The 22,227-nt window shown below is 51.3% G+C and overlaps 6 protein-coding genes across 6 annotated transcripts; 2 read left to right on the top strand and 4 right to left on the bottom strand.

Moving 5' to 3' along the window:
* Positions 1-1,146: 1,146 nt before the first annotated feature.
* Positions 1,147-4,875, bottom strand: B0T23DRAFT_195572 (mitochondrial inner-membrane-bound regulator-domain-containing protein). The gene is made up of 3 exons (XM_062833288.1): positions 3,613-4,875; positions 3,276-3,550; positions 1,147-3,208 (listed from the first exon to the last, which is right to left on the bottom strand). The coding sequence occupies exons 1-3, from the start codon at positions 4,736-4,738 to the stop codon at positions 1,490-1,492; spliced, it is 3,120 nt and encodes a 1,039-aa protein (XP_062690901.1). The 5' UTR covers positions 4,739-4,875; the 3' UTR covers positions 1,147-1,489.
* A 246-nt stretch (positions 4,876-5,121) lies between these two features.
* On the top strand, positions 5,122-6,414 carry B0T23DRAFT_195559 (MAGE family-domain-containing protein). Its single transcript, XM_062833287.1, has 3 exons — positions 5,122-5,252; positions 5,328-5,661; positions 5,727-6,414. Exons 1-3 carry the CDS (start codon positions 5,223-5,225, stop codon positions 6,365-6,367), a joined length of 1,005 nt encoding a protein of 334 aa, XP_062690900.1. The 5' UTR covers positions 5,122-5,222; the 3' UTR covers positions 6,368-6,414.
* Positions 6,415-6,621: 207 nt separating this feature from the next.
* Positions 6,622-7,401, bottom strand: B0T23DRAFT_195545 (splicing factor 3B subunit 5/RDS3 complex subunit 10). Its single transcript, XM_062833286.1, has 3 exons — positions 7,215-7,401; positions 6,937-7,143; positions 6,622-6,864 (listed from the first exon to the last, which is right to left on the bottom strand). The coding sequence occupies exons 1-3, from the start codon at positions 7,215-7,217 to the stop codon at positions 6,784-6,786; spliced, it is 291 nt and encodes a 96-aa protein (XP_062690899.1). The 5' UTR covers positions 7,218-7,401; the 3' UTR covers positions 6,622-6,783.
* A 759-nt stretch (positions 7,402-8,160) lies between these two features.
* B0T23DRAFT_397744 (uncharacterized protein) lies at positions 8,161-10,000 on the top strand (the record flags this gene model as incomplete). The annotated part of the gene is made up of 2 exons (XM_062838311.1): positions 8,161-9,300; positions 9,398-10,000. 2 exons carry the CDS (start codon positions 8,161-8,163, stop codon positions 9,998-10,000), a joined length of 1,743 nt encoding a protein of 580 aa, XP_062690898.1.
* A 1,174-nt stretch (positions 10,001-11,174) lies between these two features.
* B0T23DRAFT_321036 (putative septin aspE) lies at positions 11,175-12,727 on the bottom strand (the record flags this gene model as incomplete). The annotated part of the gene is made up of 2 exons (XM_062835207.1): positions 11,175-12,252; positions 12,312-12,727. 2 exons carry the CDS (start codon positions 12,725-12,727, stop codon positions 11,175-11,177), a joined length of 1,494 nt encoding a protein of 497 aa, XP_062690897.1.
* Positions 12,728-16,572: 3,845 nt separating this feature from the next.
* Positions 16,573-19,010, bottom strand: B0T23DRAFT_195452 (ABC1 family-domain-containing protein). The gene is made up of 2 exons (XM_062833285.1): positions 17,947-19,010; positions 16,573-17,891 (listed from the first exon to the last, which is right to left on the bottom strand). Exons 1-2 carry the CDS (start codon positions 18,873-18,875, stop codon positions 16,664-16,666), a joined length of 2,157 nt encoding a protein of 718 aa, XP_062690896.1. The 5' UTR covers positions 18,876-19,010; the 3' UTR covers positions 16,573-16,663.
* Between the last annotated feature and the right edge of the window lie 3,217 nt (positions 19,011-22,227).

Raw genomic sequence — 22,227 nt, 5'->3', positions numbered from 1 at the left:
TGTCGAACCATGGTTTGTCAAGTACATCTACTGACGCTCGCTGACCCATCTCCTGTCTCCTTTCTACTGTCACCTTTTCAGTCTTGGATTTGTCAGGCATATCGGGACGTCCTGTGCTCTCCTTAGTGGGAGTCGACCTTCGTATTGTTCATTTTACTGCAATTCTAACGAACAACTGATGGTAGCAATTTGCTCTTCCAATCGATGTTGTCATCTGCGAAACGCTCTGCAGATCATTTCTTAGCTTCCGATGTTTTATTTACTCAATAATCTCTTCTACCGAGTCTCCATATGTTGATTGATCCCTCATCTCGATGTTGTTACCTTGTTTGTTGAGCTTTACCACTATCCCGTGCTTCGGTTGTTCAATTGGGCAGGGAAGTCATTACTCGATCAATCAGGGAAAAAATACATGTAGCATAAAGAGAAGCCTAGCAAAGTATTTTTGCGACGTCATCGATACCTTTCTTCTCTTCCTTCAGTCATTATTCCTCCCAAGGCTCAGACTGGGCGCGTTGCAACTCCCGGTGGACAGGGTACTACCATCTCACCAGCTAGGAAAGGGGTATATCTAGGCGAAGAGAAATGGGAAAGCGTTCCCATAAGATGGAACTCTCTATCTATGGATGATGCAGCTACGACACTTTGTATTTGCGGGTAATGGTCTTTTTTTTCCCCATTATCACTCCTTCTCTTGTTGTCATGAACAGGTAGGTGGATTGAAGATGTAGGTTGGGAAGACATGTGGACATTGCAAGCAGAGAAGCTGATCAGATGCTGTTTTCGGGTTTCACTATCATGAGACATGAATAGTGATTAATTCCTAGTTTTCTAAGCGCCTTCGATGTTCTACTCAAGTAATGATGATGACGAAAATGGGCCTCGAGATGCTTGATGGTCACGGTCTCTGTCGATTTGTTCTTTGTTTGCAGCTAGCTCAAGAATGTGAAAGATGTAGGCAACTGTGTATATTTACTGTAGAGGAAGTAGAGTTTGATGACTTGTAATGGGAATCCAAGTTGCGTACAAGCTTGAGATTTTGCACAACTTGGCGTTGCTTAGGACCTATCCGTCTGCTGAGATGATGGTTTTAAGCCATGGAATTAATTGCATTTTTGTCAACGAAAAATGTGGATATAAAACGTGGTGAGTACGCATATCTTAGGATAGTTGATCAACACAAGTGTTGCTGTTATGTGCATTGTATTTATCTTGACATCATTTTATCCCAGAAAAGATTTCCTCCACCCGTCTAACCGTTCCGTATCTGAACTCGAACATCCTACACAATTCATACAGCTATCGGATTCCCTGTTGTACCAATCTTTGATAAAACCATGCCAGAATAAATTGAAGATCGCTCCGTCCCACACAAATCCCAAGGCCCTTTTCCCTTTTGCCGTTTAGTTTTTCCAACCCCGTATATATATAGGTATGTATACATATGTGTGTGTGTTTCGACACAGCTCATCACTCCACACAACTAAGATTACCTCCCTTGCCAAGCAGGTGGTGCTCTGCCACTGACAATATCCTCAACAACATCCAGGAACGCCTTGAGATGCTTGGGGTCGTTACCGTCCCATGGATCAGAGTCATCAACGACCGACTCCTCTCCATCCTTCCTTTGGAGAGGAGGTAGCTCATCTAGCCACTCATCCTTCTTGATCTCCTCTTCGAGAGCACTCTTGAACTCTTGCTTTCCTGGAGCACCAGGGTCGCGGTCCTCCATATCCTCGAGATCAAGGTTATTGAGCTCATCCGCTGCTTCTTGTGCGGCGGCGCTGGCCTTCTGCATCCCCGAAGCAGGCTCTTTGTCCGAGTCAAGGAGCTCGCGAAATTTTGCCTCATCAAGCGTGATGCCAGACTTCCAGTTAATTCCCCTTTCTTCAGAGGTGACGGGCTTAAGGTGGCCTTGCGACATAGACCCGTTGAGGGGAGTAATGGTAGCACTTCCGCCAGGCACAGCAGTGGGGTCAGGTCTTGCGGCTTCGCCAAGGATGGGAGGAAGAGGACCCTTTCTGAGCTCCTGAAGATTATTGGGACCAAGTGCTCGGGTCACCTCGGCACGAACTGCATCCACGGAGAGCTCGGCGTACTTGCCGCCGCGCTGACCAGCCTCAATAGATCGGTACGTGGCAGTGAAACCCTTGTAATCGGCTGCCACGCGCCTATGGATCTCCATACCCGCGAAGAGATACTTAACGCGAACATCTTCTTCGTCAATACTTTTGGTAAATGGCCCGGACAAGAGGCGCTTAGGTAGTGGCAATGCTTCGATCGAAGATGGGGTCTTGAGCTTTCCATCCCAAGGACGCAAGTCCGATTTCTTCACGAATTCAACTATAGGTCCGCACTCGCCTATGCTTCTGACGTCCATGGTATAATGGCGGCGCTGCTTGAGTCGGACATCGATTGGCGAACTGGGACAGATGACGTCTCCTGTGAAAGACTCAGTGATGGCGCGAAGAGAGCTGAAACCCTTGATCTCGCGATGGTCAGCTTCAAGAACCAGCTCTAGGTCGGGAGCAGACGTGGCCTTGATGGGGCCGGGCTGCTCCGGGGCGGGTATGAAGCGCATGACGATATCAGAGTGGTAAAGTCCCTGAGTCTTGAGGTTGTTGGCGAACTTTAGTTCAGAAATCGGAGGGAGCACGGGCATGAAGGTTCGACTGAGAGAAGTATCGAGACGGCTTGGGAAGCCAGAGGTGGAAGCCGACCCGGCAATACGGCTACGCTGGGCTTGCGCCGGGTCCGGCGATCGAGACGGAGCATGGAGGACATGGCCGAAAATGGCACGGGTATCTGTCTCCGGTACTTCCGACCACCCCTTCGCGCTCTGGTTCGTGTGCAACTCGGGGAATGAAGCCTCGAGCTGCCGATGGCGAGGTGCTTCCTTAGCCAGGTTGAGTGGATGTGGAAGAATATCGGCGGGTATCTTTACGCCTGTGGAGGAAGATCCTGCCTTGGGCACCGCCGCGATCCACCTCGCCCACAGCTTGATCCGTTCCTGCCAGGGGAGCTTCGGTTGACAGTTGGGCTCGATAAGGTAGCGGCCGCTTTCTGTCGCGGAAGGGGGAAGGGTCAGGGTAATATGCTCGGCACGCGGCTTCTGGCCAAAAGCAACAAGAAGGAACCGTAGGACGATGTCGGCCATGTTCTCCAAGGTTTCGTTCCGCCCAGGCATGTCAACCCAGGTAACATTAATCTAATAAAAGTCGGGAACGGTAAGTACTTGGCCGAGGAGCAAGGAAGATGGTACACCGGCAACTTACCTTGTCACCCGCTGGGTCGAGGCGAACCACAGAGTGAGTAACATCACCTACTGACTTAAGAACTGCTGGGTTCTTGGCCTGTTTGGTAACGAGACTAAGGTCAAGGCTGATGGTCTTTGCATGCTCGAGAACTCTGTTGACTTCAGAAAGAACGAGTTCACTCATGGCCTTTGGCGCGTTGATACAAATCGCGTTACTCGAAGGAATGAGTTCGATCTTTTGACCAGCAATCAGGGAATTTCGCGAAATGTCGGCGAGCCATCTCCTCGATCCAACTGGCATTTTGAGTAAGGGTTAGTTACGATTTGGCAAGAATACTGACCGGGAGTTTACGTACGCATCAAAAGTGAAAACTCGGTATCACGCAGGCTCACGACCAAGTGGCCTTGGCCGTCAATGATATCGTGGGAAGCCAGCTCCCAGCACTCAAGCATAACCCGCAGGGCAAGCTTCTGCTTCGGCCTTGTGTCCGAACCGTAGTACCCGCGCAACGTAGGGTGTTTGTAGTCGTAGGGCGTCATGGCGCCCTCAACGGCGGGAATCCAAGGATAGCGCCTGACGATCCAAGGGGGATCCTCTGCAAGCGGCTTCGACAGCACTTGTTGGGCTTCCGCATGATGGATAAGATATTGTTCCAGTTGCCGACTGGTAAAGCTTGTGTAAAGCGTCTCCAAGAGCTCCGCGAACTGCTTTCCGGTAAGGACGGCCTCTTCCGGCCGGAGTTCCTGTATGTTCTCGAGAATTTCCTCCTCCACGGGATACAGATCATGTTTCTCCAAAGACTCCTCAAGATCAACCACGGCGGCATGCGCAGGAGCTGGCGTAACCTGTGGTGTTTGGCGCTTACTGAGTTTGCCTCGACTGCGAAGGACAACCACTTGCGAGGGCTTCCCTAACATGCCGACAGTTAGGTCTTCCTGCTTGACAGCCATCCTCTGACCCTTGTGCCTGACCAATGTCTCCTGTTTCCTCTCTCTTCTTTCCGCCGGCGAGTATCTTATTATATTGGGCCCCTGTGCTCCATCGCCATGTTGAGTGCCATTTTCGGTGCTAGGTGAAGCGGTCTCTTCTTCCCGAGTCCGGTTGCTCTGGAGCTCGCTGTCGACGGCATCGAAGCCCTGAATGATTTGTCTGGTTATATCCGCCGGGTCCGCACGACCCTGATCGGCCGTGCCGTGGAAGGGTTCTGGATTGAATAGGTCATGCTTTCGGTTCGGTTCGTCAGGCGCATCGGTTCCCTCGCTGCGTTGCCTGCTGATCTCGGCGGCATCGGCTCGGTCTGAGGTGTAATGTCGTCTGTTGGCAAAGGGTGCAGCAGGAGTGGGAGTAACAGCAGCGGCGCGGGTTGCCGTCGGTGATGCAAATGGTAGCGGCCTCCTGGTCGTCAAGGTGGTCGCGGCACCGGCGAGTTGCAAGCGGCATCGCAGGCAAACAAAGCTGCCGCCGACCTTTCGACTGAGCATCTGAAACAAAATGGAAGGAAAAGACCAGGTATAACAAGAAGAATACAACACCCTATAGTTTCCCAAACCACTTCACAGCATCTCAATGGCGATCGGAATGGGTGGAGGACTCTTGCCGGCAACCATCGAGGCCGGGCGACTGATGAATTTTAGGTGGGGCGCGAATCTCTGATCGCAACCTCCCGGCAGGCAAGGACCCTGCATGTGCTGCATACCAGACGCGACCCGGCGCGACTTACTGCATGCAACTTCACTGACACCATTTACGTAGTGTACATCTGACAACTTGAACAGGACCTTGCGATTTCACCTCGTTCCTTGCCCCTCCACATAACAGGACAGTACTTAGTTACTAGAATACCTGGGCTACCCATCATTTGAGCCTCGCACCACGTCTTCTCTCAAGTCAACATACGATCACTCTATCTCTTGAAGCATTCGCATCGCACCCATTGCACCGCATTTGTGGGGTGGACCGGAGACCATGCCACCAACACAGCGCCAGCGCCGACAGGTACGGGATATATGGCACAGAACATTGCCAACCACCATATTGGATTCGGAGTGAACTAACAAGCTCAATTTATAGGCCGCCGAGTCCGATGAAGACGAAGACGTCCATCAACGCCTCGACAGCCCCGCGGACGACGGAAATTCTGAGGTGGACCACATGCACGGTGTCGAGCGAGGCGAGACAAGCCAGCTCATCAAGAAGCTGGTGCGATATGCCCTCGCTTGCGAATACTCCAGAACACCGATCCGCAGAGACGGCATCAAAGAAAGAGTCCTCGGTATCCACGGTCGGGAGTTTAAGAAGGTGTTTGCTGGGGCCCAGAAGCAGCTGCGAGCTACATTTGGCATGGAGATGGTCGAGCTGCCCACCAAGGACAGGAACCTTTTGACGGTTGAGCAGAAGAGAAAAGGTATGTTCAAGTTGTCTTTCTCTCTCAATAGACGCCGATCTGCTAACTTCTTTCGTCTTTCTCAGCCACGAAATCCCAGAGTCAGAAGGAGCCAACATCAAACTCTTACATGCTCGTTTCGGTTTTGCCCGAGCACCTCAGAGTTCCCGACATCATCGCCCCGTCCAAAGTCCAATCGGCAGATGGCGAAGCTGCATATATCGGTATCTACACAATGCTCATTGCCATCATCACACTCAGTGGTGGCGAGCTAAGTGATCCGCGCCTGCGACGATACCTCACCCGTCTCAATGCGGCGGAGAACATGCCAAGTTCCAACCCCAACAACGAAAATGCGCCGAGCGAGAAAACCGAGCTAGTCCTCCAGCGTATGACTAAGCAGGGTTACCTTGTGAGGGTTGCGGACAACAAAAATGCGGGAGACGACGATGCAATTACCTGGCACGTTGGGCCTCGTGGCAAGGTGGAAGTGGACAATGAAGCCATTGCTGCCGTGGTCCGAGAAGTCTATGGCGGCGGCCGACCAAACGAGGATCTGGAGAGGAAGCTCCAAGCTAGTTTGAAGGTGAAGGAGAGGAAGCCGCCAAGGTCAGCAACGGCGGATCGAGCTCCGACCACAATCCAAGAGGATGAGGAAGAGGAAGACGCGGAAGGAAACGACGAGCCGGAGCCCGGCCCGAGTACTAGACGAGGAAGACGGGGGTAGACACCCCTATCTGGGTTTTATTCTTTCTGGTTTCGTCTGTTCGGATTGGCGCAAGGCGTTGTTAGGGTATCTGTGTTCTAAAATACATGTGGGCTATAGATAAGGAGGGTAAGAAGGTAAAGGCCTTACGACAGGATGTAATGTCTGGAGACAGGATATTCCTTGTCCCCATATGCAATTTGTTCTTGCAAAGCGAATAGCGCCCGGGTGAGCTACTCGTATCGATGTAGGAGGATCGAGGCTAGTAGCTTTTGAAAGCAGTTGTTGTTGTTGTTGCTGTCCGTCCTGCGCCCAAGGTGAATCTCGGCCTATCTCCTTTTCGCGTTGCCGTACCAGGGATATAGCCACAGAACAGTATGCAGTGGCGGGCATTATGAATTCTTTCTCCGTTTCACTTCCCATTCAAGCATGCGCTTCTAAGCATCGGCCTTTCGGTCAACAAGCATAGGCTCCTCGCCCTCCCTGGGCGGAGGCGGCCCCATCGGTTGCAGCATTTTCTGATAGACAAAGAACAAACATTAGCTTGAAACAACATCCCGATTCCCTCCACATATCAAACGGTGACGTACGCGAATAAGTCTTGCGCGGACCTTGGCCGCGGGCTCATTTTCAGCTAGCGCTATGTACGATAAGAGAGGTGGGTGTCCGACAATGCTGGAGTACGTGTCGCGGTGGATGTTGGTTTTCCACTCCCAGCTCGTCGTGTCTGGGTGACCGGTGCCAATGTACTTGGCCTGGAGCCGCTCGAGTTCCTGTTGGGTACGAAGCTTGTCCGCCTGTTGATGGTTGAGGTTTTGGGTCAGTATGCGCCGGAGGAAGGGCTGGGAAGCAGACGGCGTGGTCCCACCATTATGAGATTAAATCCGAGCACACTTTTGTTGACTGATTCGATCTGGAAAGAAGGGGTGAGAGGATGATGATTGGGATGACGATATGTTGCTGTTGTTGTCGTTGTCGAGAGGTACGATGAATATTTAGTTGGAAAGCAGGGACGCTGTACGCCAGTGCGATACGCGTTGAGTGGATGCTATGGCCCGACGACGGGACCTGAAGTGCTTGCGCCCTGCAAGGCTTCGTTATTTGTCACATATGTAGCGCAGTGCGGCAAACTGGAATGCCAAGCCTTTGAGCCAGTGAACGGACCACCTGCCAGTGGAGCCAAAGGTGGAGTGCCCTGGTGAAACGGGCTCGGCGAGGGGAGTTGCCCACTGGAGACTTAGTTGGGACTGCACTCCCCCGGGCCCGGGCCATCTTGACCACTACGCGGTGCCGGGGGCACTAGGTAGGTACGCAACTTGACATTGGCAACCTCGACGTGACGGCACTTCAAGGTTGAAACTCCGTCCTCAGCCTTCAGTTTTCACGAAGCGGCAGAAACCTGGAAGTTTCCAGTCGGAAGTGAAGCCATCCACGTACATTTCTAATTCCATCCATCTCACACAAGGTACAATTCTCCAGCTTGTCAACCAACTAATTCAGCTTTGCCGGCTTGACAAACTTCTTTCATACCTACATTTCAACACTTTTGACAGAACTAACTCACTCTTTCATGTTCGCAACCAGACGCAAAATACTTTGATCCATCCACTCTTCCTTTACAAGATACCCATTTTCTTTTGGTTGTTCTTATAAAGCACATTTCCACTGGATGCGACCATCGGTTCAGTTTACAACTACAGCTTTTGATACCACTCACCTCACCCACCCAAGCCACCATTGTCCTTGTTACTGGCCCTGACACTGGCATTCAGTCTACGAATCACACACGCGCCTTTGGCCTCGTCTGTCCCACCATGGCAGACGATCTATTATATTTGTCCAGTCTCACCGTGAGCAGAGATAAGCAACTTGCCAAACACCTTGACGGTATCCGGTCGCAATGCATATCACAACACGGTTCCTTACGCTCCAACAGCGCCACTGGTGCTCACCCATCAGTATCATCAACAACAACATCATCATCATCACCACCACCGAACTTCCTAGTCACATGCCCGGACTGCTACCGAAAGGCCTTGGACCTCGTCCGCGCACGCTACCACCAATCACGCGCCGCCGCTGCCGGCGAGTGGTGCACAACACGGCGCTCCTTCTTGCGGGACATCGACACCATGCTAGCTGGTGCGAAGGAATATCAAGTTGATCCACGGACCATCGACGACCGTGTACAGGCTGAGCGGGACAGTTGGTACCTCGAGGTCGTACAATCCTCACTTGTGCGGCTCTTACGAACCGTCATCGGAAAACTGGATGATGCTGTCCTCCCGGAGGATGCAGACCCGGCGGCAGCGGCAGCAAAGGATCATATTGTCGAGAGGATAGAGGAACTGCAGCAAGCGCGCCAGGCGGCACGGTCACATCAGAATGTACTTCGCCTGGCCGAAGATATCGACAAGCTACTGCAGGGCGGGAAGGATGAGAATGGAGACGCAACCATGACGGGGATGGACACTGGCTTCCCGCCTGAGTTTGCCGCTACAGAAACGAGCGATGAGGACCGAGTGGAGATTATGAGGAAGTCGTTTTGCAGCACAGTCGCACAGGGGGGCGACGAGAAGAACTTGCAAGGCTCTCAGAAGAAGTACTTCGACATGTTCAAAAATGGGACACCACTGGGTCAGGTGATCGAGAGGATATTAGACGACAGGAAGGAGGCAACGGGGGCACATGCCAAGATCGGCCAGGTTAAGAAACGATTGGAAGATCTGAAGAGGGCTCGGGCGGCATACGAACTACAAAAGACGAAGAAGGCCAGCATATCGGAGCACAAGGTCCCAGAAGAGCTTTACAACCTGCCCGCGTGCCACAACTGCGGACAGATGCCCAAGACTAGGGATTTCCTGAGCTGCCCTTTATGTATGGTTTTGGTGCAAAAGGGTGTGAGGGAACGGCAGACTGTGTGGTGTTCGCCGGGATGCAATACCGAAGGCCTGGTAAGTGCTTTTCTTCCTTCTCAAGATATGTGTTTAGACGGTGGCGTACATGGCTCCTCAGATCTTCGGCCCAGCCTTATTAACCCTCCTCATCTAGCCCAGCCACATCGAAACCGACCACCAATGCGCCTCCAGAGACGACTGTGTCCAAGTCAACCCTCTCCGCCACAGCCACCAACACTACGACCCGGACCAAGACGTTAATATGGACGGCACCAGCACGGTCGCTTCGTCGCCCGTTGACTCGGACCCCAACGCCTCGAGCCCCGTCTGCTTCTGCCGTGAGTGTCTGACCACGCTCAAGTGCGAATCTGTCTTCTGCTCTCTGCGATGCTACGACCTAAACTTTCAAGGCCACCGCGAAAACATCCACATGCCCACGCGCCGGCAGCTGAACATCATCGTCACCGACCGCCAACATCTCGAGTACTTTCCCATGCCGCCGCTCTCCTCCTCGTCGGGTCCGAGCGCGAGAGATAGAGACAGGGACAGAGGCGACAGGGACAGCTACAACAACCGTAACCGTAACAACAATGACAACAACGACGACGGCGGCCCCAACAGCGGACTCGGCGAGAATCCTCCGTTCCTGCAGATCAGGACCCGGTACAAAGCCAGAAACATCAAGGATCATGTCATCCCGTTTGACGAAGCCATTAGCAACTGGGAGGAAGCGAACCAGGTCAAGGCGCAAATCTAGGAGATTCAAAAGAAGCGCTGGCACTGGCACAGCTGGTAGGAAGGTTGACCTTGGCTGAACCAGGAGGGAGGTTTGAGGGAAGATGAAAGGCTTGTATACGACGGCACATACAAAGGGGCCACGAATTTCAGGAAGGCGAAATTCATGGAGGAGGAAAAATTGCGACTCTTGCATCACCAATACGGAGGGTGCGGAATACATGGATGGGATCGTAGAAGCCCTTTCTGCTGTCTTCTGATCGTTTATATGTGTATGACATTGGGAGAAGAAGGATGGGTTGAAAACAAGCATTGGGCGGCTACCTGTGTTTATATATCATTGTTTTAGGTGGGAGAAAGAATGAGACAAACAAGTCACTTGAAATTCGAGGCTAGGCAACGGGAATGGGGGGAAGAAGAAAATACACTATATCGAAATCGTCAATTGGTTATTTGCCAGGCGTGCGTACCTCCTGAACTGGAAAATCTCCAAAGCAACCGCTACGACTACGAGAAGTACCATATATGGAGTTGCTGAAGATAATTAAGGATGATGACTTCCGTTGAGAGTCGAACCAGCAACAGGACATATAATCATCTATTTTCTAGAAATCCTCCCGTTCTCTGGCTCATCCACTGTGAGTAAAACTGCCTTTCATGCTTCCACTCCCATTTTTCTCATCAGCACGTACAGATACCATAATACAAAACAACCAGCAAGAAAGAACAAGTGCCATGCGGCGAGAAAAGAAGATAGGTGTAAGAAATAAGAAAGTAGATAAAGGGCTGTCTGTGGGTATTCCATATCCGTGTCGTATCGAAACAATCAAACAAGCCATGCAGAAACATAACACATGAAACACATCGAAAGACTCTCTGCTCTGTCTCCATAACATGTTACCTCCTGTCCACGTCTGATCATGTACTGCCAGCCTCCGAGGCAAGAACAGAAACTACCATACAGTAATGGGTGCGCTGAACAGAATCTCCACGTCCGGCGTTATTAGATGGGTATCCCAGTGCCGCTGGGCTGCATTCTGCTCAAAGCATATTCAGATGCATAATACCATCAGCTGTTCGGTCTGAAACGGCGCGATTCGATATCCGACGGTACTGGAAAGGGATACCATTTCGAGGTAATCGGAACAAAGGGCCAACCAGACAGGCCTTGGCATTCATGACTTGCCAGAACCACACTAACGGATCTTTGCGCCGTGTTGCTTCAGCCTGCTCGTCCTCCAGTTCTCGTACCACTGTTCCCGACTGGCCTCCCGCAAATCGGAACGCCACTCGTTGAAGACGGCATCCTTAAGACGAACAAAATCGCAGTGCTCTTCATTGTAGGGATCCGCAAAACCCCAGGGAAATTTGCGGCCGATGATTCCCGGCTCATAGAGGTCTGGGCTGATGATCGACATGGGGACGAATGGAATTTCATCTTCGGAAGTAGCCTCCTCAGAAGGCTTGTGGCGGCGAACGGAGCCATTAGAGTGTCGGTTAGAGCTGGGTGAAGACCCTTGCTTTGCGGTAAGACGGTCTTCGTCATGAACAGCCTCCTCTGTGTCACTGTGGTCGAACACAGGATTCTCTTCTTCTTCATCGATACGGTCAGAGGAGTCGTCGTCATCTTCCTCATCCAGACCAAGGGCCTGCAAAGGATCCAGGTTGGCCCTCTTAAGGCTATCCCAGACCGCCCTCTTTAGCACGCTCATGTGCTTCGTTGTGATAGTATCAGCCTTGGCTATAACCGGGATCACCGTGGTCTTTCCATGGAGTGTTCGCATAACTTGCAAATCGAGGTCTTCGTCCAAAGCCCCCGCGATGCGAGAACAGGGAGGGTGCCTGATGCCGTTGAGAAACATATTGCCAGCGCCGGCCCAACTGGCTGCGATGTTTCGATCAAGTCGTGCAGGGTCGAGGAGGAGGAAGACGGCGTGGATGTGGGTATCCTGTACACCAGGCGATCTCACGACCTTCATCTCCTCTACGAATGTTTCCTCAAACTTGCTCTCCAAGAAGCTCGATAGCTCGCGGAGCTGCAAATCAACAACATTCTTTTCCAGCCCCTCTGAATCCCACAATGTCAATCCGACGCGTTCACCGTCGAACTCGGTTTCGAGATAATGCGGAATGAAGTTACCGGAAGGTGAGGGTTTCGGAGAGGGATCTTGCTGGTCAACGGGCTTTCCCCGCCGTTTGGGTAGTGCCAAGGCACTCTTGAGGAACTCCAAGAACGATGTTTTTCCCGAGTTGCTGGCACCGACAATGAGGATACTGTTAAGTGGAAGGTTAGAATCGAGGAGCTCTCGCACGAGTCGTTTGATCACACTTACTTGAAGGCAGTCGGATCCTTTCTTCTGCGGACTCTTCTGGGGCTGTTGATGGTGCTAACTGCACTGCTAGCATAGCTGTAACGTCCACGATGCGCCATACTGGTGGCATTGACGTAAGGGTCGAAGCCGTTGGGAATGGGGGGAGGCGGAGGGACTTTGTATACTGAGCGTGGAGCCTCCATGGATGGACGAGCAGTAGAAGATATAGAGTAATTAGATGAGTGTCCGACGCCCGTCGAGTCCGTGGTTCCTGAGATGATTGCGAGTGAATCGGGCCGAGCCTCGGTACCGAGCTCTAGTTGGGGAGCGGGGGCTCCGTTGTAGAGGGCGGGCAGCCGAGGAGGGGATTGAGGAAGTGCAGCATCACGCTGGCGCTGGAGCTCTTGCGCTTTGGCCTGCTGCTGCTGCTTCTTCATGTCGCCACTCTTGGTCCTGCGTAGTAACATTCCTCCAAAACTAGATCGGCGAGCAGGAGACTGGTTCATAGCTCTCGGTGAGAGACTAAATGCAAGTGATCGACGCGTGTCGAGCTTTGACTGCGTAGGTATGCTTCGGCAGAAAAAAGGCGGTCGACTTGTATCCTCGGCAACTGCGATATGCACTCTATCTGTCGAGAGGTAACTGAACCCGACCACAGAGAAAAAGTTGGGCGAACAATATTGGCCCTTAAGTCAGTTGGTTGGCAGGTAGCAGACAAGTTCGACAACTTTGACGAGGAAGCGATCGATGACCGGGCTATGGGCCTGTCGAGATGGTGGTTAGCTTTCGAACCATGGCGAAAGGAAAGCGAGAGGCTGCAGTGGAAAGTGTTTGAGGATAAGTAGAGGTAGTCCAGCTGGCCGCCTCACTAGTACCAACCTGTGTTGGTTGGTGGCCTTAAGAAGGAAGGGAATTCCTTCCATTGCCTCGAAGCGGGTAGGAGCTGATCTAGGTAAGTTTGACTTGAAGCTGCCTACCTCTAGAAGAAAACTTGCATACTTCTGCTATCTCTAGCGTTGGATCACAGTGGCTGCCGAGATAGGAAGATTGAAGGGCAAGCGCGAAATACAGTTCCGCAAGTGTTGCTGGAGGATGCAGGGGTCTGTTCCAATAACATGAACTAACCCTCCAAAGTCAGGACTTCTCACCCAGTTTGCGGTCGATATCCCGCGGGCTGAGCCGGCGTGCTTCGTAAAACGGAATAGAAACACGGAAGGTGCAGAATATTCGAAAGAGCGAGCGAAGGGTGAGCGGCAGTTGGCGTCGAACAGTTAAGACTGGCAAAGTACGGATGAAATGAAGGAAACCAGAGGTCTCGAGCCGCAGCCGGGATGCAACCAACGACTTTTGGAGCAAGATGTATAATATTTTCTGGATTTTGGTTTCGTCAGTACACTCATTTTATCTTCGTTCTCCTTGGTGTTCTCCTTGGTCCGCGATATCTTTTCATCCTCGTCACTTTCAACCTTGATTGGTCAAACTGACTCATGTCTCTTTCAACAGCTTCTATAAAAACCAGATACCACGGCCAAACATCGCGCGGTACTGCTTGCCCTCGAACAGTTCTCGACAATATCATGATAATGGACCAGCACGTCCAATGGCATGTGGTAGCTGCGGCGCAAAAGAACTGACAACTTACTTGAACCTTGACGGTCTCGGGCGAAACGACGTAAAGATGAAACGAGGGGATGGCGGTTTGTGGCCGTACAAAACGGTAGTGCGCGCGAGACTTGCTCAGCGCGGAGGAGGGAACAAGCAAGGATCGATATGGATATTTGTAGTTGTGTAAGAGGGAAAGGAAGAGGAGGATAGACGACAACCTGCTGTCGATGAGATCACAAACGACTTTGGACCGATGGAGGTGAGTCGCAAAAAGAAGGACGTTGGGCGCGGAGAAGAAACAGAAACAGAAACAGAAAAGAAGACCTTCCCGACCAGAAGAAACGCTGGTCAGGCACAAGACAAGCGGATTGGCTGGCGGCGAGGTTGAATCCCCGGCGGATGTCGCATGGCACAGAGCCTGGGATGACCAGGGTCAGAGCAACCACTCAAAAAGGACGGGGGCCAAGCTACACCCTTGACTTCGTGCCAACTGCCTGGTTGGGCCAGCGAGAGTTTCTAAGCTCCCCACCTATCACCATCTGCGACCCTGGAGATGAGATGGGTTGAAGAAGATTCCCGATTCGAAACGCAGAAACCGGGGAAGCGCAAGAGACACAAGCCTTGGCTTTGGTCTGTCTTGCGTCTTCAACCCGCTGTCTCGCCGCCTCGGTCTATATGCTTTGATTTCCTGAGGGCACAAGAAGACACTCATTTTCGCGATATCTTTACCTTCAAGCGGATCGCACAAACTGTTTCGTTCGGCCCCTATTAGATTGCAGCGGGTGATGGCCCATGTTATTCTGTTCCAACCGTCCAACGCCGGGCTGAGGTGGTACCGACCATTCTTTAATGCACATGCCTTGAGAAGCTAACCGATCGTCCAGACTCTAACCCAGTCTCGACAACCGGCCGAGCCGGCGTTAGAGAAAACCCTCTTCAAGCAGACATCCCGCACCATCGAATCTTGACTGCTCTCTGGATGCTCCCCTCCTCGGCCCTCTACAGATATTCGTGTTGCACAGAGAAGTACGCGCCCTTCTCAGTCGGCCAGTGACGACTGCGCACGCGTCTTTCCGTTGTCCATCGTGCTCTCAAGGTGGATATGGCCGCACGGAGAGTATTAGAGCTGAAGCCACGTGCTGTTGCACGCATTCGTGCGAAGCTATTCTCGCCCACAGTTCCAGAAGCTCGGACGGCTCGTAGGGCTTGGAGGAGGCATAGAAGGCGTGTAAATCCTCAAGCCAGGCCACATCCGCACTGCAGAGAACAAATGTCGGGGGTTACATGGAATAACGTTTGCGGTTGCAAGCCAGAGCCACCTGGTAGAGCCAGTGCAACGTAGCCAAGCATCGGTAGCAAACAAAACAAATGGCTTCCTCCAAAAGAACACAAACTCACTCATGCGCACAGCGCAGAACAGTGTTGAGTCTCATCTGGGCTGGGGGAGGATGGATATGGGTGGTACACTAGGACTTCTCCGTTCGGGACTCAATTTTATTTCAGGAGGAGACGTTCGTTCACACTCAACACAACCCCCCCGCCCAGCTTTTAAGCTATGTGGAGAATAGTGGCTTCAGTGGGTCCGCCTCCATTCCTCGTGGTGCAAGCCCAACCCCTGTTTGCTCAGGTACCTGTTTCACATTGAACGAGGACTCCACGAGATATTCAACGCTATTCCTGTTTGGGGGAATGGCCTAAGCGCTTTGTGCATGATGCATCACATTGGATAATTCGGCGACGAAACCCCAACTCCCATGGTTCGAGCACGTTGTGCCTTTGGAAGAGGAGCGATATCCGTTTACGGTGAGAGAAATTAGTTCTTCCCAGCTTAGCCAGATGGATCCTTGGATTACGTCTCGACATACAGGGATAAGGATTGAAAAAGAGTTATAGATGAGACGTCACCAGGATGAATGTCATATGAACGTGGTCTGCGTGGCCAACAGCTTCTCGGAACAGGAAAGAGGATACATGCCAATAACATCCTTGCCAGGCCCAAGATAAGGACACTACTGTGTGCACAGGCACAAAGGGTCTTTTTGTGTCAGATATCTCCACCTGGGCAACTTGTCTCCATCCAGGCGCCTCCCCTTCCTCCACTAACCCTCAGTGTAGTCAGTTTTACACTAGATGTTTGGTGGCTTTTGGATAGGCAGCGCATACGCTACAGTCCAATGCCCGCGAATCTGGCGAGACCCAAAAAGTGGGGGTGAGGCATGCGTACTGGTTGATTTTTGGTTTACCACCATGGATCAACTTCCCTGGGTGTAACGATGTCTGATTCATTCGTTTAATTTTATGATTACAGCGTGATATAACCTTGAATATATATTGGTCTCTGTTGATACCTTTCAATCTGTGCTTATCCATCAAATTTGACCTTGTGAGGTGTGGGACAATTTGGGATGGATACCGTTCAGTATACCAAGAGTACCAAGCTGACACACAAAACCAGCATTGGACCGTAGTACAAGAGGAGTGGGATCGTTTGACATCTCAAGCCAATAAGATGGTCTAAGAAGAAATCTATCATTGAAGTTGAGAGCCCATATCTATCCTGCGCCCCAACGCCTTGCATACCCGTCATCAACACCAACCCGTGCGCCCCGGGTATCCGCTCTAGATGTCTTCAATACTCAAAGCTACCCCTCCACCGCTCATGGGGCGTGCTGAAATGTACATGTAGACGTATCCTCCTGAAAACAAAAAAAAAAAAGATTTGTCTTCAACCACACATGAGTACAGCCCAGCACTGATAATGATTATCATCAGCCTTCAAAGACATTGTGCTGCAACTCAACCCCAAACTCCTTCGCGACATCTCTCATCCTTGCCTCCAACTCATCCTCCATACCTCCCCCGCGATGCAGCAACTGCCTCACCCGGAAGAAGTAAAACGCCACGTCTGTCAGCGCCAGCACACACTTGAACAAAAAGTGATGCCAGTAATTCACCAACCGCTGTCCGAGCGGGAGGTTCGGATCCTGGAACAAGCTCCGGCTGGCCCATGTGCCCATCATCTTGATACGGTTCACGGGCGAGCCCAGGTACTGATTATTTCCTTGGACTATACGCATGTTGCGCCCGATGAAGATAAGCTCCTTGGGCCACTTGTCCTCGTCCGCAAGCACGTCGCGGATCCCTTGCTTCATGCGTGCCTGCATCTCATAGGAGCGCTCGCTGGCCGTCTTGTTGCCATCCAGGTGCTTCATCAGCTTGGCCTGAAACCCGCCGTCGTCGCCTCCCTCGTATGGACGGAGGAGCGTTGCTGAGGCAAATAGGTCGGCGGCTTTGATGCCCCATTCGTCCGTGATTTCCTTAATCTTGTTGTTGTCGAAGGTCATCAGTGCCTTCCAGAACTCGCCGTATTCGTGCCGGAATTTGTCGCTCATGTAGACGTAGAGACCATGGTCGATGAGCACGAGCTCAGCTCGCCCGTTGGGCAAGCGCCGGATGAAAACGTTGCCTGGGTGCGGATCGCAGTGGACGACTCCCCACTTGAAGATTTGGGCAGAGAAGAGATCGACCATGGTGGTCATGACATCCTTCGTTGAGAGTCCGAGGCCACCCTTGCCGCGCCGTCCCTTCCACTCGGTCCGCTCGGGCTTAATCATAAACGTGTAGCCTTGTGTGTTCTTGCGAAGTGCGCTCCGGATGGCGGGCATGTCGGGCGGGTCTAGTTGGGCGCCGTGGACGCCGGCTGACCCTTTGCCGTAGCCGCCTAGCCAGGGCCGGGTCATGGCGTCCTTGTCCCATAGTCTGATGCCCTCAATCCATTCAGTCGTGAGGACACGCTTGGAGCTTAGTTCGGGGTAGACTGGAGGTATATAGACGCGCCCACGAAGGCTGGGCTCATTTTCGACAAGCTGGCGCATAATTTCGGAATTCTTGGCCTCGTTCTCGAAATCTGTCTCTAGTCGTAATCGCTCGCTGATAAATGGCACCAGGCTGTAGAGTGGTAGGTCGAACCACCACGTGTAGACCCACGTCACAACTCTGTAAAGGTATGTTAGTCGATGCTAAAGGTTGGTGTATGATCAGGTATACTCACTTGAACGCCCACAAATCCCAGCCAATCTGCCTTTCGATCTCCGGTTTCTGTATCTTGATCGCCACCTCTCTCCCATCCGGCAACCGCGCCCAGTGCACCTGCGCCACGCTCGCACTCGCCCTTGCCGTGCGCTCCATCACACCCCTACCCTCCGCCCCGGAAAAGCTTACCCCAAACACTTCCTCAACACTCCTCCCGCCAAAATCCTCCCGGATCACCTGCTCTACCTCCTCCCATGAATCCTGAGGCGCGTCGTCAAACATACGCGAGAACATGGCTTGAAACTCCGGCGGCAGAACCGCACTCTGCATGGCAATGGCCTGGCCAATCTTGAGGTACAGTCCGCCATTATGACGGAGCAGATCAAATAGTCGCTCGGCGTTGCGCCGATGTAGTTCTGGGATGCCCTCAGGAATACCAATCCAGGGAATCGAAAGCGGTTCCGGCCGGAAGTTGAGCTTGTAGTCGGCTGCAACGACAAGGCCGACACCGAAGGTGCGCAGGGAGCGGGCGAGCCCGGAGGCGTAAACGTACTTGTCGGTTAGGTAGGCGACGCCGATGAGAGATGAGAATATGAGGAGTCTGCGCGACCAGCGGCGGGTGCGGGTATAGGAGCGCGCGGGGTACGGGGCACCGAGTTTGGATGGCGACGGGGGGGTGAGCGGCTCGAATGGACCGGCGGAGGGGCCTGGCGCTGTAGTAGCATGGGACCAGGCTGTACGGCTGCTACGGGAGGAGGAGTAGAAGCATTGTGGTATTCGATTGTGTATCGTCGTCGTCGATGTCGTCGCGGATGCGCTTCTTAGTCGGCTAACGTACGTACGTGTGTGTACGAGGGATCTCGTCGCGGCTCTCGTGGGTAAAATCGTTACCCCAGCCACTGGAGCGTTTGGACAGTGACTGGCTGCTATTATGCTTTGGCGCAACATCGCGTCGTTGTGATGTCCCTCGCGGCCGGGGGTAGTGAGAAGGTTGGAGGACGATCTGTTAATGCATGCCACTGTGCTGTTGGCGCTTCTCTATGACACGACTCAGCTACTTGGTCCGCTTGAAAACGTCCTTATAGGCGTAAGGCAACCCTCGAAGATTTTGAAAAGCTGCGCGCCGGCGTAAGTAAGGGTTGACGAAGAAAACTGCTGGCATGGAAACTGGAAGTTGGAAATAAAATCGCCGTGTCCCGAATGACCCGACTCTACCACAATGACAGGATCGGTGTTCGATTACGTAGTGCGCCCCAGGCCTTGCCCGCTGGAGCCGGCGCGGGGCGCTAAGGCGGCTGGGCGGGACCCGAACAGATGGCCTCGGTCCACTAAAACCCCGGGATCGGGCGGAGTCTATCCGATTAGCCCGACTTCAGTGATCCCGCTGTTCAGGTCCCAATTGCACCATCGAGGCCGACGAGGTCCCGTAGTGCATTGCGATGAAGTAGGAGGACGCAAGAAAGAAAAGAAATGAAAAAAGAAGAAAAAAAAAAGTTGGTTAGGTCAGCAACCAAAGTAACGTCAAAACAAACCACTCCCTTGCCAAGGCACTCATGCTGGCAAGTCACAAACAGTACAGCACACGCGATGTTCTCGTCACGTCTTGAGACTACCACGGCGATGATGTGCTGAGGTGTCTACACACTTGTTTTTGCCGTCCAAGGAATAACCTATACTATGCAGTATATTGGACAAGACAGACAGCCCCTCGCAAACCCGACTAGCAAAGGCACTGACCCCATGTGTTTTCGCTGGTTGCAGGATGAACTAGTTCTCTCAATGTATTTAGAGCTACTAGTCCTTAGAGGTGTCAGCGTTCTGAAAAAAAGGTGATTTTGGGCTCTTGTTATTGTACAATCCCGCGTCAAAAAAAACGACCAACTGTTTTTTTGCCCGCAAAAAGGACCAAAACTCAACTCTATCACTCCTTAGTTTTCATATCCAACCACCTTTTAAAAGCAGATGCGCTTCAGAAAGAAAGAGATAAATGATTATAGTTACTAAAAACATACTTAGATCTAGTTTCTTTCCTTTGGTGGTGTAATGACAACTGTCCAAATGAGAGTATGAAAAGTATTTTTAGTTATAGTGGATTTATAGTGCATTTTAGTGGGTGAGATTTGAGATGCTTTTCAGAAAGTCACTTTGGTACTTGCCCTTTCGCGCCCTTTTCAAATGCATCCTTTCGGACAAATTGCATTAGCATCTCCTCTCAAAGGTATCTCTAACTAAAAGGTGGAGTGACTTTTGTAATAAGTCTCGTTAAGAAATCAAGAGTTGAAGAAGTTGACTTTTGGCCCTTTTTGCGGGTAAAAAATCAGTTGGTCGTTTTTTTTGGCGCCCCACTGTAGTTCGAAACAATGTCTGTTTGGCAAGTGTTGGTGATGGTTGCTGCTGCGCCAGATCGATGCTCCGAAAATGCCAAGCTTTGGGTCTTGGCTGTCAGTTTGCGTGGGCTCTTGATACAGTCGATTAAGAGTCGAATATCTGGCTCGCAGTAAGAACGGCAATTTCGAAACTATGACAAGGATCACAATAAGTCGTAGCCACATCAGCTGGACTCGCTTAAGGGTTCTTCACTATCGCAACTGCCTCCAATTCAGGATTAAAAGTACGCTAAATGTGCTGAGATGCGTGATTAGAGTAGGCCTATGGTGTACTGTACTGACCGTGACGTGTTCTGTTTCTTCTTATGATCATTTTGACTGCCGGAAGCTTTTTTTTTTTTTTTTTTTTTTTTTTTTTTTTTTTTTTTTTTTTGGCGATGCAACACCATCCCTTGCCTGGAACATCAGAACTGAAATTGACATGGAAGAAGAGCGGCTCCTCAATGCGTAACAATGATGAGGTACCTTTATTATTCAGAAAATATGGTTAGCGCGAGGTATAGCGCTAACTGCATGAACATCTAGCACCGGGGTCCCCTCCCGGTATCCGACACATTTGTTGATCCAGGGGACTTAGGAGCATGTACACTATGTGAACAGGAGCCACATCTGAATCTCAAGCGAACATGGAGCCGTTGCTCAAAAAAACAAAAAAAAAAACAAGAAAAAAAAAAAAAAACTGTACACATGATTGTCGAATACCTAGAGGATTGTCCGCAAGCGGCAGTGGGAATGCTTTCTAGGTTTTGGAGCAATACACGACAGAATGAACTTGGCCTCATAGATCATCATGATAAACAGAAAGTTCAACCATCACAGCCTGCTACCTTATAAAGCGCTTGGTTTTTGTTTGCTGGTAGAGTTTCTCTTCCTTGTTCTTTTGTCCTTACAAAAAAAACAACAAATCCTTGGTAACTGGTGGGTGCTTCTGAGCTGGTCAACGTTGCATCTACATCTTCAGTTTCTTGTTTGATTCTGTGTATCTTCTCTAGGGAAAATTGCATCCTGTCGTGTCCCATAATCCCAACATTAGCAGCTGTACAAAGGGTAGTAATACTGAGGCGGATTATTAGCAATGATGTAGGATTCCTTCTTTTTTTTTTTTTTTTTTTTTTTTCCTTTTTTTCCTTTTTTTCTTCAACGAGGTACCCAGATGGTGCGGTATGCCAATCAGAGGAGACAGACGGCAGGTCGGGATGGGTATATCGAGACTCCTATAGGCTATTGTATGAATGACCTCCCTCGTGAAGGGGCATGACTGGATGATGAATATGTCTGGTAGCGGATAGCACGTTGCGCAAGTGCTAGAACTCAACATTTTGGGGCACTTTAGATTTTATTACAATTCGCCTCAAGCTGATGAGCGGCTCGACTTACCTTTGAAGTCTGTTCTACCTATGTGTACGAGAATGTTGGGCGCTTTTCATCCCATAGCGGCATCCGTTCTCAGCGCATAGTACATGGTTGCATTAGAATGCCTTGAAGCAGCGACTCAACCTGCTTCAAAAATCTATGCTCCGATCCAATGAAAAAGTTGATTCGCGTCCATTTGGTACCAGACCTGTTTGAAAAGGGTTCAGTCAGAATACCATAACGCGTACCTGCGATACGTTAGGCTGATTTGATGCTGCATATAATGATCCCGAACTAACATGAGAAAAGGCAGTCATATCCGCGCCGCGACCCCCTTCCCCGACCTGCCGTATCAAGAAACCAGGACCGACAGAGTTGTCAACCACAGAATGAGCTGTTACTGGTGGCTCCTTTGTGAAAGATATGAACCATTTTGTCGTGAGAGGAAGAATGGGGATTAAGAAAAGTTAGGTCAGCGCCTTTCCCGCGGCGGACACATCCGTAAGTTGTCTTCGACAGGGCGAAGCAATCGGCTTTTGAAGAGCAGCCGTTCGAAAACT

This window comes from Neurospora hispaniola (genome assembly GCF_033458365.1).
Source record: "Neurospora hispaniola strain FGSC 10403 chromosome Unknown B0T23scaffold_6, whole genome shotgun sequence".
In the NCBI taxonomy this organism is placed as follows: Eukaryota; Fungi; Ascomycota; class Sordariomycetes; order Sordariales; family Sordariaceae; genus Neurospora; species Neurospora hispaniola.
This window is presented reverse-complemented; position numbering and strand designations above follow the sequence as displayed.

Excerpts from the sequence above, each read along its gene's own strand:
- B0T23DRAFT_195572 (XM_062833288.1), bottom strand. The coding sequence starts at position 4,738 with ATGCTCAGTCGAAAGGTCGGCGGCAGCTTTGTTTGCCTGCGATGCCGC. Across the intron at positions 3,551-3,612 it reads CGAGTTTTCACTTTTGATGC|TTGGATCGAGGAGATGGCTC; the intron begins GTACGTAAACTC and ends TCAAAATGCCAG. Across the intron at positions 3,209-3,275 it reads TCGACCCAGCGGGTGACAAG|ATTAATGTTACCTGGGTTGA; the intron begins GTAAGTTGCCGG and ends GACTTTTATTAG.
- B0T23DRAFT_195559 (XM_062833287.1), top strand. The coding sequence starts at position 5,223 with ATGCCACCAACACAGCGCCAGCGCCGACAG. Across the intron at positions 5,253-5,327 it reads CACAGCGCCAGCGCCGACAG|GCCGCCGAGTCCGATGAAGA; the intron begins GTACGGGATATA and ends CTCAATTTATAG. Across the intron at positions 5,662-5,726 it reads GGTTGAGCAGAAGAGAAAAG|CCACGAAATCCCAGAGTCAG; the intron begins GTATGTTCAAGT and ends CGTCTTTCTCAG.
- B0T23DRAFT_195545 (XM_062833286.1), bottom strand. Across the intron at positions 6,865-6,936 it reads TCCGCGCAAGACTTATTCGC|AAAATGCTGCAACCGATGGG; the intron begins GTACGTCACCGT and ends TTTGTCTATCAG.
- B0T23DRAFT_195452 (XM_062833285.1), bottom strand. The coding sequence starts at position 18,875 with ATGTTGCGCCAAAGCATAATAGCAGCCAGTCACTGTCCAAACGCTCCA. Across the intron at positions 17,892-17,946 it reads TGGGATTTGTGGGCGTTCAA|AGTTGTGACGTGGGTCTACA; the intron begins GTGAGTATACCT and ends ATACCTTTACAG.